Consider the following 19,018-nt stretch of genomic DNA (forward strand, 5'->3'; position numbering starts at 1 on the left):
ATTATATTCTTATGCTACTTATATAGCAACAAAACACACAGACTCTCCCTCAAATGCATAAAGCAAAGTCAGTCAATTAAACTTACAAAGTAATACCAAAAATGTTTACAGTTCTCCTACATTTCTATCTGTTAACACATAATCAATACAAAGCAAGATTATCCACTGTTTTGCTTAACAAGTTAAATAAAGTTTTATTATCAAGATATACATATAATAAACCCTCTTGAAGCTATTTTGGCAGGACTTAAAGTAAACTTCACGGAAAATGATCTTTTCCACAAATTACTCACTGTACATTCCAAGTTGGTTTTTTTTCCCCTCTAAGATAGTAAGTTATTTAGCATTTTTCAGAACACATGAGCTTACAAGAACAGTATGTTGTTCAGTTGAGGAAGGGGAAATGCCTTAACAGATGGACGGCATTCATCTGATGGGAAGCTTTGCCATTGCTATTCCACTTAACTACATAATCCACTTTGGAGTGAAGGTTATTGTCATGTGATTCAGGAAAACCCCAAGGAAGTAACCCAAAATTGGCATCCTGCCAAAACATTAAGACTGGACCACCAAAATTTAAAAAAGCCAGTACAGAATAGCAGAACAAGAACCGCTTCATGTTAAATTCTGCCACAGATTTTGCAAATGGATATGTACTGCCTGTTCATCACTCCAAACTGAAATAGCTTACCTTTCTCAGAGGGCCGTTTTAATGCATGGTCAATGTTCATACTTTGCTTTCCAAACATTTGTGCTGGGTCAGAACAGTTTTAATGAATACAGGTGCTCACCTGACCCAAGACAGGAGAGGGAGATGATCCTGTAACAGTGGCAGGAGTGAAGGCTGATCGCTGCCGCAGCTGCCCTGCACTGGGGACAGTCAAAGACGGTTGAGCTGCCCAGGCATCCCAGTTATCAGTCTCCGGTTTCTCACTAGTGTTTGTTGGCCATCTGAAAAAAAAGAAGGGGGGTGGGGGTGGGAAGAGAGAGAATGATGTAATTCCTACCATTTTCAACTGAATAAAAACACTCATGCAGGAAGATTGTGCAGAAAAAAAAAAATCTACATTGTAGGTTAAATTCTTTTAATTGAATATTCCATGAGCATAACTCTCGGGGGGAAGTAGTGCAATCAAACACAGGCTAACAATAAATTTATCTTAAAAAGGCAATCTCTAAATACAGTTGCTTGTCCTTGCTACTTAATGCCAGCTGTTCCTGCAATTTAGCATCATTTCTTAGCTGTGCCCCAATACAACAGAAGTTCAAGTAGTGCAGCCTGTATTATATACAGCGTAAAGAAGTAACTTAAAAGAAAAAAAAAAATCATCATTCTCTTCAAAACAGGTTTGAAATCTTCACACCTGCACGTCACTGACCTCTCACATCGCTTTCCCTTATACATTCTTTTGCTGCTTCTCAATCAAATCCTTACCTTTTTTCTTTTGCTTTAGTTATTTCCTACTGACTTCTTTCAACTCTTTAGAGTTCTACGCAACCTCTTATCCTTTTTATGTTATCTCTTGTCCTTTAAAATGCTAAATCTCATAATCCACATCTGTCTCCAGATAACCACTTAAATGAACAAAATCACATGAACTCCAGGAGCGTAAATAAAGCACATATCTTAAACCTAAGTTTCCTTTGCCTGTTACTTGTGCTATTAGTTGGAGTCATCAATTGTTGTCCACCTAGACTGTAATAGTGTCCAAAGGCCACAACCATCCCAGACCTGTATCTGTATACAGACACTGTATCATGTCAAGGACAGAATTATTAGTATAAATGCTCTGGGACTCACTTTGTATTGAAATTAAATATTAATTTTTATTAAAAGCATGAAAGCATGCATTATCCACCTAGTGCAGAACAGCTTTGTCAAAAGTATGATTTATTAAAAAACAATAAAATCCAGTATGTGCCAGACATCTCCAAGAAGCTCAAGATTTAGTCTTACCTCCCCCCCTCAGAAAAATAACTGCTTGTAGCAAAATGGAGTAAGTTTAAATAACTGGAAAAGCCACTGTAACCTACTTGATGTAAATTCTGAAATAGAACACATTATGTACTGTAATATTGCACAAAGATATTTAGATGTTAATTTATAAATATGTATTAGATGATCAAAAGATAAGACAATTACTTACCCAACCCCATTTACATAGGGCTGATAATACTGCACAGAGCATTAAGTTGACTTACCAAGATACCTAGGGAAGGTACGTGTTCTACTTGCATCAATCTTATTAATGTTGTGATAAGGAATGAGTAAATTAGCTTTTCACGTTAATTGGCCTTATATTTTGTATAATCCAAGTTGGAAACCTTTAATGAGGACTGGTGTCAACTAATTTAAGAGAAGGAAGGTGAACACCTTGGGATTTCCACCTTGTCACCACCCTCATGTAGGAATGCCTCCTATTCGCCATCTGTCTTTCTGCTTTGCTCAGGCAGATATGATGGGAGCATGGTTGAAGTTCCACAAGGCTGCAATTTTAACTATTTACTATGGGAAAAACATTTTACTTCAAACAAGCTATTTTTATTTTGCAGTCTTGATACTCTGTGTTAACTGACACCACAGTCAAATCAATTAAAAAGGACTCCACCACACTTAAGGTGATAATCACTACTCAAACATACGTTGAACTGAAGTCTGCCCAGTTATTGGCAGTTGTAGCACACTCTGTAGAAGCAGGAGCTCCTAGCGACGTAGTGGTTTCATGCACAGAAACTTTAGGTGCAGCACCCGCCTCAACTGCTGGCTTTACAGAAGCTGGAACTTCATTTTCAGGTATTTTCTCTGCATAGTTTGCAGGGAACCATCCAGTTTTCCCCTTTAATTCTCCACCAAGCCACCCTGGTTCTCCAGTCTGGCTTTCATCTACCTGTAGATACATTAAGTTAGAAAGTTAAGAAACATAACATACAAACAGAATTTTTACTTAAAACAATCCGTCTCGTCCACAGTAATTAACTTTCTCTAGTTACAGAGACATGACACCTTCATTACAAATACAAGTTCCACCTAGGTAGAATTTTGTTGTTGTTATTGAATTTACCTTTGGAGGATTATGTTGACAGCTCTTCCTTCTATGGAGTATTAATATATACGGGAATGTTTTGCAACACAATACTGCTTTGCAATTGTTTTTTTCTTTTTTTTTTTTATCTAAGCTAAAATCAAACAGATTTCTTAGTCATGATGTAAAGAGTTTTATTTCAGTCCTGATGCACAAGCCAAGCATGGGTTTTTAAAAAGTTGCTTGAAAGTCTGTCGTAGTACAGCAGACTTGGGAGAAGTTAGTTCTAGAGAAATCCCTTAAATACCGATATTGCTGGTTTAACTAATACAAAATGCAGTTTGAACAAGTTTTCCTAAATTTTCTCTTGCAGAAAATACAACAAAAACCTACAGTATATTAAAAACAACACCCATCAAACAATTCTAAACAAACGCACAGATTTGCTAATATATTTATACAAAAACAATTCCATGGTAAGTTTTCATCCATGAATTTGCAGACTGCTGTTCTTTCCCCTCACTCTGATACCTTCGCCAAGCCATAAAGGACTGGATGAAACAGGGCTATTTTTCCAGCTGTATTTTAATTCCTACTTACTGATTATTATAATTGTGTTAAGCTATGATTTTGCAAATTTCACACTTTCCTGTTAACTTTTCTAAAACATTCCACACATTTGTTCTCCAAGCTCTACTGACGGACTACTTTCTTAGTTGGCTATTTCAACAAAAGTGATCAGTTTAAATTCTGTGAGCTGCAGCTAACCACATTCAGCAAGAATGTGGAAAAGTATTTCACTCTTGCTGCCCTGGTGAATTGATATGATGGCTAAATACTTCCAAGGCGATGTCAATTGCAGAAACTTTTTAGAAGAAGAAAGGCAATAATTGTATTCTATAATAATTTTAGTAAATTTGGTGTTCTAGCTATCTGATCTCTTTGATAGGTCAAAAGAATCTCAGTTTTCAAGAAAACCCTTACATATGAATAGGGTTTGCATCTTTGACGTGTAAATAACATGTGCTTTGTACAACAATCTGCTGTGCATAGCTACAGATTCCCCAGCAATGGTCAAGTCAGCAGTAAAACCGGGCCAGTAATGAAAAGTCTGGTGACCAACCCTACACAGCAGCTGGTTTTTGTCAAGAGTTTCACTAATCTGCTTAGGCCACTAGCAATCAGTATTTCAAAATACGTATGAGTTTCAAACAACAGCATAACTGCTGACTGTGGCAGATAATAGTACAGCAGTCAGAGATGCTTAAATTTGCACTTCTAAGTCATCTGACACTATTTCCTAAAAATCCATTATCAATGTGAGAGGTTTGTTGATAACAGAATGCTTCACGAGCTAAGGAATAAGAAATAGTATCTTTTTTGGTCAAAGGAGTTTTCAAGATATGACATTGTACAAAAATAGCACATAGTAGTGTCTGGAGCTAGATGCTCCAGTTGGAAACACAGCTATGAATTCACTCTATCGATTTTAACAAAATATAAGCCAACCAGCTGCTTGTTTGGAGGAGAAAAAAGAAACAGTGGCAAAAAAAAATTATTTGTGGTAATGGTGCAAACTAGTTTTTCTAGACTAAAGGTGGGACCATTCTTTTGCCTAAAAGTGACTGAAATCCAGGCAGCAAAGCTTCTGCCTCGATTGTCCCTGGCCTAGTCATTTGAGCTGCTGATACACTGCTTTGCCTTAGGCCAGTTGTTGATTCTTTGACTGCCTCCTATTGTAATTTGTATCCCACACCCCTCATTTGGTGCGAAACAATCCATTATTTCTGCTTTCTGTTGGGTCTATTCTCTTTCTCGGTCCCTATTAACTCAAAGCAAACCCAGAAATAAATGGACTACATGCTTGACTGGTTCAATGTGGTTTTACTGCAGCGCAGAGCAAAATTTCCACTGCAGCACTGAATAGGATTGTTAAAGCGGTGGTATGAGTGATGGAAGGTCATAGCAGAGGGTGAATCTTGGGAGAGAGAGGGAGAAACGGATTATCAGCACCTGATGCCAAGTTCAATAATCCAAGCAGTAACAACAGTCACATAGTTTCTACTCTCATTCAACTGCTCATGTAGTAACTAGAATCACTAACATACAAAAGAGCAAGGACTAAAAAGCCAAAAATCTGTTACGGTGATCTAAAATGGGCATCTTCGAAATTAATCACAGTCATATAGAAACCATTGTGATTTTTCAGAAAGAAATGTTTTGTACAAGCAGAGAAAAAAAAAAAAAAGATTATCAATAAAACAGCCTAACAGGGTACTCAAATTTATGCTTATTCAATACAATTAAGTTTTCTACCTATACTCATGAAAAGGCACTTTGAAGGACAATTTTAACTCTATCCTTCGTAAAAAATCTGGTTTCTCAGTTATTCATATAAAATATAATTTTCACCTGCAGTACAGTATCGGAACTTTTAAATACATTCCCTTGAACTTCTTTAAAATTTGTTTGTTCTAATTTTCTTATGTTTTTACACCCACCATCCCCAAGTCCCTATGACAAACTATCCCAGATTATTTTTTTCCAAAATACAACTAGACTTTAAATGTACACCAAGTAGTGAATTACAGTGTGTGTGGTTTTATTTATCCAACTGTACTTTAGAGCCATGGCTTCCAACTACTTTTTTCCAGCAACTTAACACAAGTGACAGGAGTAACAGCAACACAACTCTTAGCAGCAACAGCAACAGGTCCAGTTATTATCTCTGTCAAGAGAAGGGCTGGCTTTGCAGTGTCCTACTCCACTTCGACCTAGCTTGCGTATCACCAGCAGTGCATGCACACACAAAGAGAAGCCCTGTTTTATGGTAGATATTCACTCTACATATGAACCCAAACCCTAATATTCTCATAATCAAAGCTAAACAGAGTACCAATCATCTGTTTTATTCAACTCTTTATCTATTAAATGACCATTTTAATTCTATTCCACTTATAGGCTTTTGGTCTAGATATTTTGAGACTACTGGAATTCCTGTTAGAATGCTGAATATAAGCTCTGCAGGCCAGAGGCCATATGCCGATTATGCCTACACAGGATCTAACACAACAAGGCTGTCTGTGTCTAATACAAAGAACATTCATTACAACTCTCACAATCAATAACTAAAAAACCTGACAACAAACTATCATGAAATTGTTTTAGACTTTCCATGGAAGCTTCTTTATGAACTTCCTGTTTAAGTTATGTTCTCCTGCTATCAGAATCACCACAGTTCAGTAATTCAATAATTCACCTGTATTTCATTGAATTATGCTTAAGGTTTTTTTTTTAAATAAGCTGTACTACATAAAATATTATCAGCAACAACAGAATCCATTCATTTACTTCAAGCTGGAGCCTAACGGCAGCGAATGCCTGCAGGACTTGTTTTGTAAGAGTGCTATCCAAAGGAAAAGAATTCCATACATTGTATACATATATTCATACACATAATAAAAACTTAACTTCCTGAACAGACAGAGCCCTGAAAGGGGCATGCCTTTCTTGGCTCAGAATATTTGTTCCCAGACAAAAGTTTGCTTAAGTTATAGTTAGGATCAATCTAGCTTACAGTGAAAGAAATATAAAGTACATAGAAAAGTAAGAAGCAGAGAAATCCAAGTTAAGAGAAAATATAAAAATATTGCAATTAAAAAGTGGAAGAATTAAAAAAAAAAAATACAGCCATTCCCCACGCATTCTCTCAACCATTGCACAAGATACACCAGTGCTACAGATAACTAACGTGTACTGGAAAGTCAGGCAAAAGAAAGCCCTCCACAAATCTGCAAATTTGCAAATACTTTTCCTTTCAGAACAAACCCTCATCCTTCTCCCTCATTTCCACCAAGACAGGTCTCAAGATTCATGCACAGTGTAAAAGTGCATTACACTGTTGTAAACACTATTTACAAGCTATACATCTATTAAAGCCACAAGTCATTCTGACATAATGAATTCTGCAGTCCTATTTACACCCAGGATTTAGGCCTGGTTCCCGTGTGTGCAGTCAGTGGATTTGGGCTTCAGCTGGATTCTTTGCTCGCGGCAGTTACAGTTTGGGTGGTATCTTCTGTACAGCTATATGATTACAGGACATGACTGCACAAGCCCACACACACGAAGCCATTTATAAGCGTCAAAATGGTGAAGTGCTAAATTTGCCTATGTTTGAGCACAGTTATTCTAAACGACACTCGTTGCACACAGTAAACTGCTAACTGTATAGGTCAACTTAACTACAGAGTTGCATTTATGTCATAAATAAGACACACTTTAACATGTAAGCTTGTAAATTATTATTTTCCAAAAAAAACGTAACTGACTCAAACCTTTTAGAACCACAGGACACAACAAACACTTAAAGGACAGAGAAGAGTCTAGGAGTCCGAATGCCCATTATCAAAAGTAAGTTCTGGTCCATCGCACTTAAATTACTTTTGACAATGTGAGCTACTTTGTTCATTTTACCCTAGGTGGATTCAAAAACAAGTAAACTACATGGTAACAAAAGCTGTATTTATGAAAATGAATAAATTGCATAGACTTCCTGACAGTCATATAGCACACTTACCCATTCCCTTTTAACCTCCATCAGGAAAGCAATGATTTAAAGCAAGGCAAAATTATAACACATTTCACAAAAGTGTCTTACTTATATTAACTTTTCAAAGAGTAGCCCATTTAAGCAATTACTACAGAGCAGGAGATAAATCCCACAAGAATCAGTCATCAGGTTTAATTATTGTCAAAAGTAAGTTAAATAAAGGAAATTGAGAGTAGTTACTCTACTTTTGTAGAGTAAGTTAAAATAAAATCCAAAAGTACAATATAAGAAGACTCAGATTACCTCAAACTCTATTTAAACATGTGAAGTGCTCCTTAATATCATGGGTTTTTGGCAAAAATGTTATTTCCCTGCAAGCCTACCTAAGAGTGATCACTCTTAGTCAAGGAAAAACCAGTTTACTTATTATATGCCTAGGTTACAACCTATTTCCCAAGAAAACAAGACAAGACAGCATTTTTCAATAGCCTGAGGAGACCCATGTACCTGTATCCTCTCTCATTTAGCAGCTGACTGACCAATACTACCTCCTGATGCAGAACACCACATTGCATTGTTACTCCAAATGGCATCAGGCCTCTTCCCGAGTCATTCAGTAGTACTACTAATCCAGGATTTAGCTTTTATCTTCCAAAAGCAGAGTCTAGTGTCACAAATACTTCACTGTGACACAGCCGAATCAATAAAAAAAAAAACCAACAAACCCAAAAGGCTAAGAGATGAAGGCTCGTCTCCCCAGCATGCTTTTTAGAAAATAGTTATCATTACAACTTATGAGAGTCTACCAAGCATATTTTTTTCCAAAATCAATTCTTACTGAACTGTGCCAAAACACAACAGCTCTTAAAATCTATTTTGTTGGGTAGAACACTATAATGAATATACTTTCCCACAGTGACCAAGGTATCATTTAATAGTTACAGTAGGAATTCCCATTATGAATAGACATATGCATATTAAAATCATACTGGTAATTTATTAATATTCACATTTAATAACTGCAGTCATTAACAACAGAACTATAATTTTAGAGATAATTAGACACAAAGCAGAATATTGCTTTAGAGTTTAACACGACAGTTTCACGCTGACCATACCCTTGTATCTCATCATCTACTTAAAAAAAAGAAAGGAAATTATTCTCTCAACATACCTACAATCAAATTTTTACGTTTTGAAGTTTCTATTTTGTAGAAATGCCCTTTTATCTACTGTATATTCTCTTGAAAATAAATGTAGAAGTATCTCACAAAAGAGTTACGTAGGTAAAAAAGTTATTGTACAAACAATTCCAAGTTACAATTATACTAGATCATTATGTCAAAAAATGTCACCAAAAAGAGTTGTATAAAAAATTTCCATTATTACTGAAGAAGTATCACCACCATACAAAGACTGTGTTAATGTTTATGTGATCATGACACAAGTGTAGCCATCTTGTAGTTTAGCATAATTGTTTCACATAGTATTACACTGGATGTAACATTCTCTTAATAAACGCAATTTTCCAAATTAAAAAAATTTTACACTGCTCTTGTACTCTTCTTATAAAAAGGGAAATTTCTTATTAGAAACACAATCTATTCATCAAAGTCAGTGTTTGATTCCACACATAACAGCCACTCTCTCAACAGAAAACAGCAGCAGCTTTATTCCCTAGGTACCTTGGAGGACAAGAAACCTCTCACTGAGATACCTTCTGTATAGGAAGCTTTTCAAACACCTTGACAGACACGCACAGCTCAGCATACAAAAACTGATACAATCTACTCACAGATTATGTTTAAACTTTACACTTAAAATGAACTGTAGGAAGCTATCCACTATTATAATAGGGTTCCTATGTCATATCACATCTTTTTGGTATTCGCAGAAATATTTTTTTTCAAGTTTCTAAAAAAAATCTTGCTGTATATAATTTCAATCACACAAGTGCAAAAGATTAAGTAATTTTTTTCAAGTAATACCACAATCCCTTCTTACCATGACTATGTCGCCAGGCTGAATAGTGATTTCATCGTGGCTTCTTGATTCAAAAGGATATAGTGCTCTATAATACACTATTTTTACATCCTCCTGAGCAGAAATAGTTAGAGGAGCTTTTTCTGACCGAAGGAAAAAAAACACACAGATAGAAAGAAAAAAAGGTCAAACCACATTATTTTTAAATATTTGAAAAATGAGGTGAAAGTGGAGACAAAAATTAACAAACTATACCCTGTCTGTAGGAAGTATATTATCCTCCTTATACACAAGGGAAAACATGAAAAGGAATCTTTTAAAATACAATTTTCTTACTATTTTCTTTTCTAAACGTCAGGTAAAATATTATTCTATTTTAACTTTTATGATATATACAACTATTTTCATAGAAAGAATAATGTACTTATGATGCAACATATATGACCTCTCAAACGCTTGAATGATTTTGTAGGTTAAATCTGATCAGCCAAATGTTCAACTCAAACAGTGATGTTCTTGCATGTATCAATGGTATCTCCCAAGTACTTTTAGAGCCTGCTTGTGTAGCAGCTTCATTTGTTGCCTGACTATACTTCCAAGAAAGATGTTTCCAAATGCCCTAGTACATACAGATTGGCTGAAAAGAAGACACTTACAGATGGTGTTTTTAAAAGATTACATGCTAATGATGCATTATTAGAAAAAGAAGAATACAGAAAAACTCCAGAGATATAAGCTAAATTGCTCTTGTATAATGCACTTCCCATTTTGCCTATTTGGTCATAAAAGTGCTCCCTGCTACTCTGCACAAAGAAAACATAGCACGAGGACATACTAAGTCAATTATAGATTTGGGCTAAAAGATAGAAGGTGATCTCCCCTTTATGCAATATTTGATCAAATATTTAAACAGATATTACATTCTCAATCAGTTCTCTTGTCTACGTACCAAAGCCAATTAAGGGGGAACCATGATTCCCAATATGGGCAAAAATCAGGTTACAACGCAGAGAAAAAGCTCTCAGCTGAAAGCGATCACATGCATAGCAGAAAAAAAGGAATTAAGTCTTAGACTTCAGGACATTTGTTCAATAAACAACATGCATGTGGAAGGGGGAAGAGGAAAAAGGATAACTAAATTACATATTGCTACTACTCTAAAAAATCCCAAGGCATGTATTCCACACCAAAATAAGAATTGTAAAGAAAAGTACAGAAATAATTTTTGACATCTTGCATCAAAATCTTACAACAACTTACAGCTAAGATTGTCTCTTCAGCTGGCACTGTGACTGTGCTTTATACTCTACTAAACACCATACTTTTAGGAAGAATAGTGAAGCCTAACAGAACAACTTTGTGGAGTCTAGAGCTCAATACATACACTATTTACTTCAGTAAGACTAGCAATCCAGTCTTGAATCACACTATTCTTCTGTATTAAATGGAAAGACAAAAACAGAAAAGAATTGTTCAAGAGACATGCGGAACAGCATTTCTTTATTTTTTCCTCTACCTGCGTTTGACCAAGGAGCCTGGACAGCTGGCTTGATTGGCTCTTGATGTGGTTGGAAAAGCTTACTGAGTTTCTCTTGCATTTCCTGTTTCCCCTTATCCTCACTTTCCTTCTTCTTGGTTGTTTCTTCCCTTTTTTGCTTTTCATCTTCCTGAATTTTTTTTGGCCACTGAAGTTCTTCTTCCGGTTGCACACGATCAAGCCGCTGTTTATCCCGTTCCTGGATTCGCCTGTTGGACAAATAAGGTGTTTTTTCAAGCCAGTCAAACAAAAGACCATAAAAGTTAGTTGTCCTTGTGTGTGATCTGTAGTACAAAGCATACTCTTTATAGCTGTTGCATACCCTGTAAGAGCTGTTAATTTCATTTTGGTGAGTTATCAACCACTCCACAGCATTTTCTTACACAATGACTCCTAGAGGGCAAAGGATAAGTACTCAGAAAGATTTGCTATGACTCCATATATATTCATAAAGGAAGAGCTGTAACACTCAGACAAGTGAGAGAACATTGTTTCATGTAACCTACTACTAAGCGCAGGCCTTCATTACCTTGAGTTGCTTTGTCTTTGCATTTAAAAAAAACTACCTTTAATTTTTTATTTTAACTCGCATATCATTTCTGTACCTTTACAGTATGATTCCACAGTACTCTTAAAGAGGTATAGAGCAATGTGAGCATACAGAAATGATAAACTAGTTATGTTTTGGAGCTGAACATAAGATAGGAAAAAACACTGAACACTACTTTTTTTTTTGTAACAGTTCTTCAGGGATTCGTAAATGCTAAACTTCACCTTCTTTATTGAGGCTGTGATCTCTTCTCCTCTACAATGACATAAAAATATTTAGCTATGTTTTTCTAATTTTTGTATGAAACTTTGCACAGCTATCTTAGAACTGTCTCTTAGTCTGCTCGCAATGCTCTGAAAATGATAAGCTTGATTACATTCAGCACTTTACTCTTTCAGTCACACCTCTTCAGTTCAACAACACCTAGGTCTCAACTCAGGGATTCAGCAATATTTGTGTATTCTTTTTTCATAGTTTTCCATGAGATTCATAAATCCTATGCGGCTGTTTTAAGTGAGGAACCATATGAAGAAATGAGGAAGACAAGAGAAAAAAAGTCTCCCTTGCCTGAAGAAACAAAACTCCTTGGCATCCAAGAACCCAGACATAAGCCCTTTGGTTCCACGTAACTGTAAGGCTGCTTTTCAAAATCTCTTCCCAAGCAGTCTAATTCAAGCAATCTGAGTATCCCATTATATTAGCATTGCCAGTTACCATTTTCATTTGCCCCACAATTCCTTCTATTTAATTAAGGCCTGTAGATACCAGCTACAGCTATCACCAGACATTTTCAATAATGAATTCTTCCCATAAAGTTTTCCCTGAAACACAATAAGCGGCAAATGATACACTTCAATTTTTATCTGCTCAGCACTGACTTCAGCTCTAAAATGCAGGAAGAAGTCAGGAATACCGATCAAATTGGTTCTGCTTATTTTCTCAAATCCACAAACATCCTTAGGTAAGACTCAAAATAGCCAAATCAGGAAAAAAAAAAAGAAACAAAAAAACAGTAATCAGAAAATACAGCAACCCTTATCCTCCTGTTGAGGGGCAAGAAGTAAAAATATCTGCAAGCTTCACACAGCACTCTTACAGAACCATTCAGAAGATTTCACATTCCCAACTGTGAAAGCTAACAAATCCTTCCCCTCTGACAGAGGACAAGACAACAGAAGAAAAGAATAAATATTCTCTGCCAGTAAAAATTTGCACCAGTAAAGATAACTCTAAAGGGCTACAACAGATGCACAGTGCACTTTATTTTGTTCTATACTTCCTTCATAGTAACAAAATTAGCAACAAACACACAACAAGAAGCTCGTCATCACAGACTTGGCCTACTCTATAGGGTATATTTTGTCCAAGGACAACATGATTTCCTGGAGAAAACGGAAAAAAAGATAAATTAATTCCTTAAGGGTAAACATCCACTTTCCAAACAGTAGGTTGGCACCAGAGGGCAAAAATCTCATCTCCATCAATATAAGTTTTAAGTTGACAAGAATATTTTCTGAAAGATGTCAAGGTACCCAATATCTGCTTAAGATGACAGCTACTAACTTACAAGCTCAAAAAAAAAAAAATATCTTTGGTTCTCAATAAAATTGCTGATCCCATTTCAATATTCCACATTAGTATACCATGAGTAGAGGTTAAGACACCAGTGTGAAGCATATCACTTCCTCCTCTGTGAAATACTGCTACAGTTTTCTACCTTTGATGTTAAGTCATCTAACAAATTAATAAATGCACTGTTCTGTCAACCTCCTGTTTTCATCACTGAATTTGTCCTTATGTTCATTTGCAAAGTATTCAGAGCCAATTACTCAGCAGTTTTGTTGCAACACTGAAGCTGCACCACATACGGATACAGAGCTCAATTTTCTTTTGACCTGAGTGGTGTCTTACCTGGTGAGTTTAGTCAGATGGGCTTTAGATAGAAACATAATTAAAAACTCAATTTCCTAATAGAGTGATTAAGTCTTCCAGTACTTGTAAACCAAGTTTGCTCTAACTGCTGGACTGAAAAGAGGAGACACAAATGTATCTTGGGGGGTGGGTGGGTGTGGGGTATGTGTAATTTCTTTTTGCCTTCCATAGGACCTGCAAGATTTTTTTCTTTGATTGTTATGGAAGCTAATATCACAAGTTGAAGACAAGGAAGGGAATAAGAACAGACGGAGAAGCTAAAGAAACACAAGTCTAGGTGTGAGCACCACAGCTTGGGGGTAGGAACAGAAAACTTGACATTCTACTCTTTTCCTTACTTCAAGACTCCTGATGTGTTAATTATTGTGGAATATGACCTCTGATCTCGGATTTACCTATACCTGCTTTTACTCTTTTGATTTCCCTTTTTCTCTCACGAACTGCATTATACCACTCAGGCAGGTCTTACCCCAAACATCAAGAATAAGCTCTATTCATTTTACTCAAGTGTAGGGTTCCCCCCCCACCAAACTGTATATTACTCCCACAATCATGCAAGTCTGCATGGAATTAGTCTTAAAATAATTAAGATTAAATATCCATCAGAGGTCTTCAAAAAGACCCCTATCATCCCCAAATATGTATGTCTGTATCTTTATTTGCTCAGTTAAGTTACATGCACAATTCAGTGCATAATTACCAACTAAAAATTGTTAAGATGGTTCTGAGTATAAAGTGATTGTGGTTATATCCATTAAGCCAAAGGTTAAAGTGCACATAATCATGTTCTTAGTTTATTCTTTCTTGCCTTGCTTTCACTAGAGCTATGAAAAGGCAGCATACTTCCGTAACCGTTAAGGCGTAGTATCCAGGTTATGAGTATTAATCATTTACCTTAATCATTCTGCTGTCTGTTGGAAATCAGTAAGACTGGCAGACTGCTTTCATTATCAGGTATACCAATTATGATTATTTATAAGTTTGAATGTTTGGGCAGCATTATCAATAACGTCTGAATGCTGAACTAGCATGAAAAGTCAGACGTGAAGTTTTCCATGGCAGAAGTTTTTCTTTTTTAAATCTGTTTTTTAAATTTCTGTTTTTCTGGCAGGAAGGAGAGTACTTTATTTAATATTCTGAAATAGAATATTTTTAGTGTTCCTACACTTGCAGTACTTCAGCTGGAAAGCTTCTTGTTTTCCAGGAATTTAATTTTTCGTGATCAAAAGCTGTTTTCTTAGAAAGTTTGTTATTTCTGAAGTTGATCTTTAAGGTCTTTAAAGACATAGGGTTTATGTAAATGATGGAAGAATTATCTAAACTTAATTGCTTTCTACGTATAAGTGAAAACCATATCTTCAAACAGAAATCTGAGATCTTGTTTTAGTTTTGCCTGAAAAGTGAAAATTAACTTAACTACTTTGTCAAGTAGTAACACAGGCTATCAATTCACTTTAGGTCACAGTCCACATAATGCTATAACCAATAATTTAAGACCTATTGCTTTCAGGCCTTTGTTTTCATCTCTTGACCAACATTTGTTAACATTAAGAGTATAAAAAACCCACAATTGCTAAAAATTAAATCAAACAGCTACTGATAAATGATGTCAGAATAGAATTGGTGACTGCCCTACATGCCCTTCATTTTACATAAACATATTATAAGTACATGTAGAAAATATTTCCAAGCGTGTAGCAGGAAAACATTAGCTCTATTTTATGTTAGTGTGAAGACAGAGCTAGTTACTACACTGTTCAAGAACCTCTCTGGGCGCAGAAGTACACTACACGTTTAAGTAACACTGCTGAAGTCTGTACGTATCACTGACAGTTAAAAGAGTCACAAACAGATGTAGAAGCTGATGTCCACAGCACACTTCTCATTCAAGGATAAATCAAGAGATTCCCCAAGTTTTAAAATAGATCGTCTGCACTGAAATTAAACTTGGGTCTAGGTCTTGGGTATTCTTGACATTTAGCAATATATTATTGAGAACAGATCATGCTCCTGGGAGTGCAAAGTTCATTTCACTTGTTTGCAAAGTGCTTTGCACCCTAACACCTCTACCAAAAGGGCTTAAATTAGAGAAGTTTGCTACCTTTGAGCTTCTTTTTGCTTTTCCAGTTCTACTGTCTTTCTTTCTTGTTCCTTCTGTTTCAGCCTCTCAGCTTCCAAGTTCTTTTGCTTCTGTAGCTGCTGTTTGTTATGTATTTCTCTCAGCTCCTAGAGAAAAAAGTAAAATACATGTAAACATATACTATGTGAATCGTAACTAATGGCCCCATATATTTCATTGTGAAGTAACAAAACTTGCAAATGGTTGGATATTTCTCTTCAAATTTACAGTATTGCCAAATGCATTGGCAGACTTCAACGTCTATAAACCATTTACTGTTTTCATATTTTTATCCCTATAACCTGACATGTTAAAGGGTTAAGAAACAAGAAAGCCTTTTTTAAAATGGAAGCCTAAAATGTTGTCAAAAGTTCGACAAAGCTTCATCTGAAAAGTCACTTATGTTTGTGTTTGCCAGTTTGTTGAATTCATTTATTAAATTCCATACAAAAATCTGCCTTCTGAACTGCTCATAATAGCAACTGTTTCAGTTAATCAGTTTTATTTTTAAATTAATGGTAATTTACTAAAGAATCTTCATGATTGTTCTATACCCAGGAGGTTTGATTCCCTAAGCAATATCTTTGGGATGAATCATGGCACAGAGAGTATTCACCCATATAGAAGTCAGTTTTCCTCTAATTAACTGGAAAGACATTGCCTGAAACGCTTAGAATATAAGCAATAATAAAAACATCATCTTTTCTTCAAGATTTGTTTTCTACATTAAGACCTATTAACACAAATACAAATTTTATCCTGAATCTCTTCGCATAACCTAGAATTTTGTGCTAAAACTCCTCAGTATTACAAGGAAAAAAAAAGGATCACTTTACCTATGACAACTGAAATTTTTCATTGAAAATAGTTCACTTTAAAACCTTGATGTTTTAATGAAAATACAGTACAGAAAAATATGCAGAAAAAGTTTGTAGCAGTAAATTGTTTCTAAATCTGTATCTTACTAATGTCTACTTTTATTGAAATGTAACTTAAATCATGCAAGTTTGTTCAGTTCCTGTATCCTTAAAAGCTTTATCTTATTTAGGGATTGAAACATTTAATCCTGAAAGTATTTGGATAGTTTTTCAGAAATTCACATTCTACAAATTAGCCAGAGACTTCATGTCACTGTCCTCATGCACTGACTGAAATGTAGAAAATTGCATAAAAGAAAAAAAAAAGAAAAAACTAAATATCAATTGATTCAAAGGGCCAAAATGAGAAAAGTTTCAGTAAGTTAATTTCACAACATTATTAGTAACTTCTTAGCTATAGTTTCACAAAAGGTGAAAGTTAATACTTGTTTATTTACAGACTGTACTTGCACTGTATCTAAAAATTTCTAAAGTAATGCATGCGTTAGTGCTGAACGACTGCACACTGTGCAACATCAAATTTTAAGATGTCAAAATAACTGTATTATGAAGAGGAGTAGCACATGACCTTTGCAAGGTATGAAAAAACACTTCTGATATATGGATGAAAGTTTAAAAAAAAGTTAAGTTGAACCTCGTGTCCTAGCTCTCAGTCTCATTCCTGATCCTCAATTTTAAACCCAAGGAAAACTGAATTCAACATCATTAAAGAGATAATCAGTTCTTATACAAGTTTTAATTAAAACTCTGCTAAGGCCATGAAACTCACTGAAATACGGAGATAATTTGGGCAATACCATATTTTATGATCATCGTTATTTTCCATAGTCGCATTAAAGCTTAGTAGATAGTTAGGATCTAGAACAGATATTGCATAACATAAAATAAACTACTCTTGCAAAAAAAATCACCAGAGTTATTCATGCAGGATATTGCCTTTGGGAAAATTTTTAAATCCTGAATGCCCATGGTTATAACCATTCATGCATAACCTTATTTTGGACTATGGAAAAGAGCTACTTTAAAGGAAATATACTCGCAATATTGAACATAACAGGTTTTTAGTAGTTGGCCCATAAAGAGCAATGAAATAATAAAGGGATCAGGAGACCGCAGTGAACACACAGTTGGTCAACTGCACCTGGAGCTAGAGGTGGCCTCCGACTGGACTATAAATTTCTGAAATGCTATCTGGAGTGAAAAGTCATTTGCAGTAACTCTATGTTATTAATTCAGCTTCTTTAATGTTGTCACACTTTTAGTATATTGAGGTACAAAGGATTTGACCCTTGTTTCAAATTAACTTCTCTGAGGGAATCACAGTCCTCATCTTCCCTACATGATCACCTGAACCCTTATTTGTACCAAAAAACATGTACAAGTGCAAGGACAAATATACAACCGTAAGAACATCAGCAGTAGAATGATTTACAAGCATTCATCTGAAAGGACATAGATGAGAAAGTGGCACTGTTGAAAGCAGTTTTCCACTTGGCCAACAGTATTATGAATTTTTGTAGATTGCAGAAATCCATAAATCTAAGTATCTACAAAGCCCTTGAAGCTCAAAATACTACTTCCATTAAGTATCAAATATCTTTACTAGTATACATGATTTTTAACAAGCTGCTTCTCTTTTCTGGGTAAAGAGACAGATTTCTGACTGCTATGTTTAGTCCAGCTTTAGCACAGGCTTCCGTTTAGAAATCCTTTGTTGTTCTACTTGCTCTAACTTTCCTTTACATTGATGTCCCTTCCTGGCACTTAACTTTGCATGCCAAGAAGCTCAAGATTCCGAGTCCTGGCTGACGAGAACTCCTCTAGCTATTGAGCACAGAGATCTGGGATAGTCACACCTTTCTAATAAGGCAACACTTATTGTTGCCTGTTGTTACTTGCAAAATTTTAAGCTATTTAGACAACAGTGCTTTCCAGGTTTGTTTTTTCTTCCCCTTTGCATCTTTATTCCAGACTCTGGTGTTTGAGCAGTTGAATAGAAATAACCACTAGGTAAAGAAAGAGGAACTAAAAATTCTTGAAGAGTATGAAGGCTATCATAGTTAAGCAAAGAAATTCCAGTAAATCTCAAAAGCTTTAAGTGAGACAACCCAGATGCAAGTATCTGAGCTTAGTTTACTTTCTAACAAGAAATTTGTAAACTAGAAAGGATTATTCAATTCATCTATATACACAGAATCAGGAGGAATCTACCTACCAATCAGAACATTGGTATTTTCCCCCTTCAGAAAAACTTCCCGAGTTTGCAAATACAGAAAAACAAGTTACAACTTACAAGACATCTGTGCACCAATCATTATTTACTTCCACTAGGTGTCCAATTACAAAGCTAGCCCAAACTTTATATCTTAATTATAGTTTAGACATGTAAGTTTATCTCACCATTAAACATACGATACATGCCACTTTTACTGCCAAAGAGAAAA

General features: G+C 35.5%; 1 protein-coding gene across 8 annotated transcripts in view; it reads right to left on the reverse strand.

Moving 5' to 3' along the window:
- The window catches only part of ITSN1 (intersectin 1), a 139,719-nt gene that overhangs the window by 46,085 nt on the left and 74,616 nt on the right, over positions 1-19,018 (reverse strand). For 6 of the 8 annotated variants that reach the window (XM_063346125.1, XM_063346110.1, XM_063346083.1 and 3 more), the window contains 6 exons: positions 15,679-15,803; positions 11,075-11,304; positions 9,580-9,701; positions 7,603-7,617; positions 2,644-2,888; positions 792-951 (listed from right to left, as the gene is read on the reverse strand). In XM_063346125.1, the coding sequence (XP_063202195.1) occupies positions 792-951; positions 2,644-2,888; positions 7,603-7,617; positions 9,580-9,701; positions 11,075-11,304; positions 15,679-15,803 (897 nt within the window). The remainder of the gene's footprint in view (positions 1-791; positions 952-2,643; positions 2,889-7,602; positions 7,618-9,579; positions 9,702-11,074; positions 11,305-15,678; positions 15,804-19,018) is intronic. The other 2 variants (XM_063346119.1, XM_063346101.1) reach the window with 1 other exon arrangement.

This window comes from Chroicocephalus ridibundus, chromosome 1 (assembly GCF_963924245.1).
Source record: "Chroicocephalus ridibundus chromosome 1, bChrRid1.1, whole genome shotgun sequence".
NCBI lineage: Eukaryota > Metazoa > Chordata > Aves > Charadriiformes > Laridae > Chroicocephalus > Chroicocephalus ridibundus.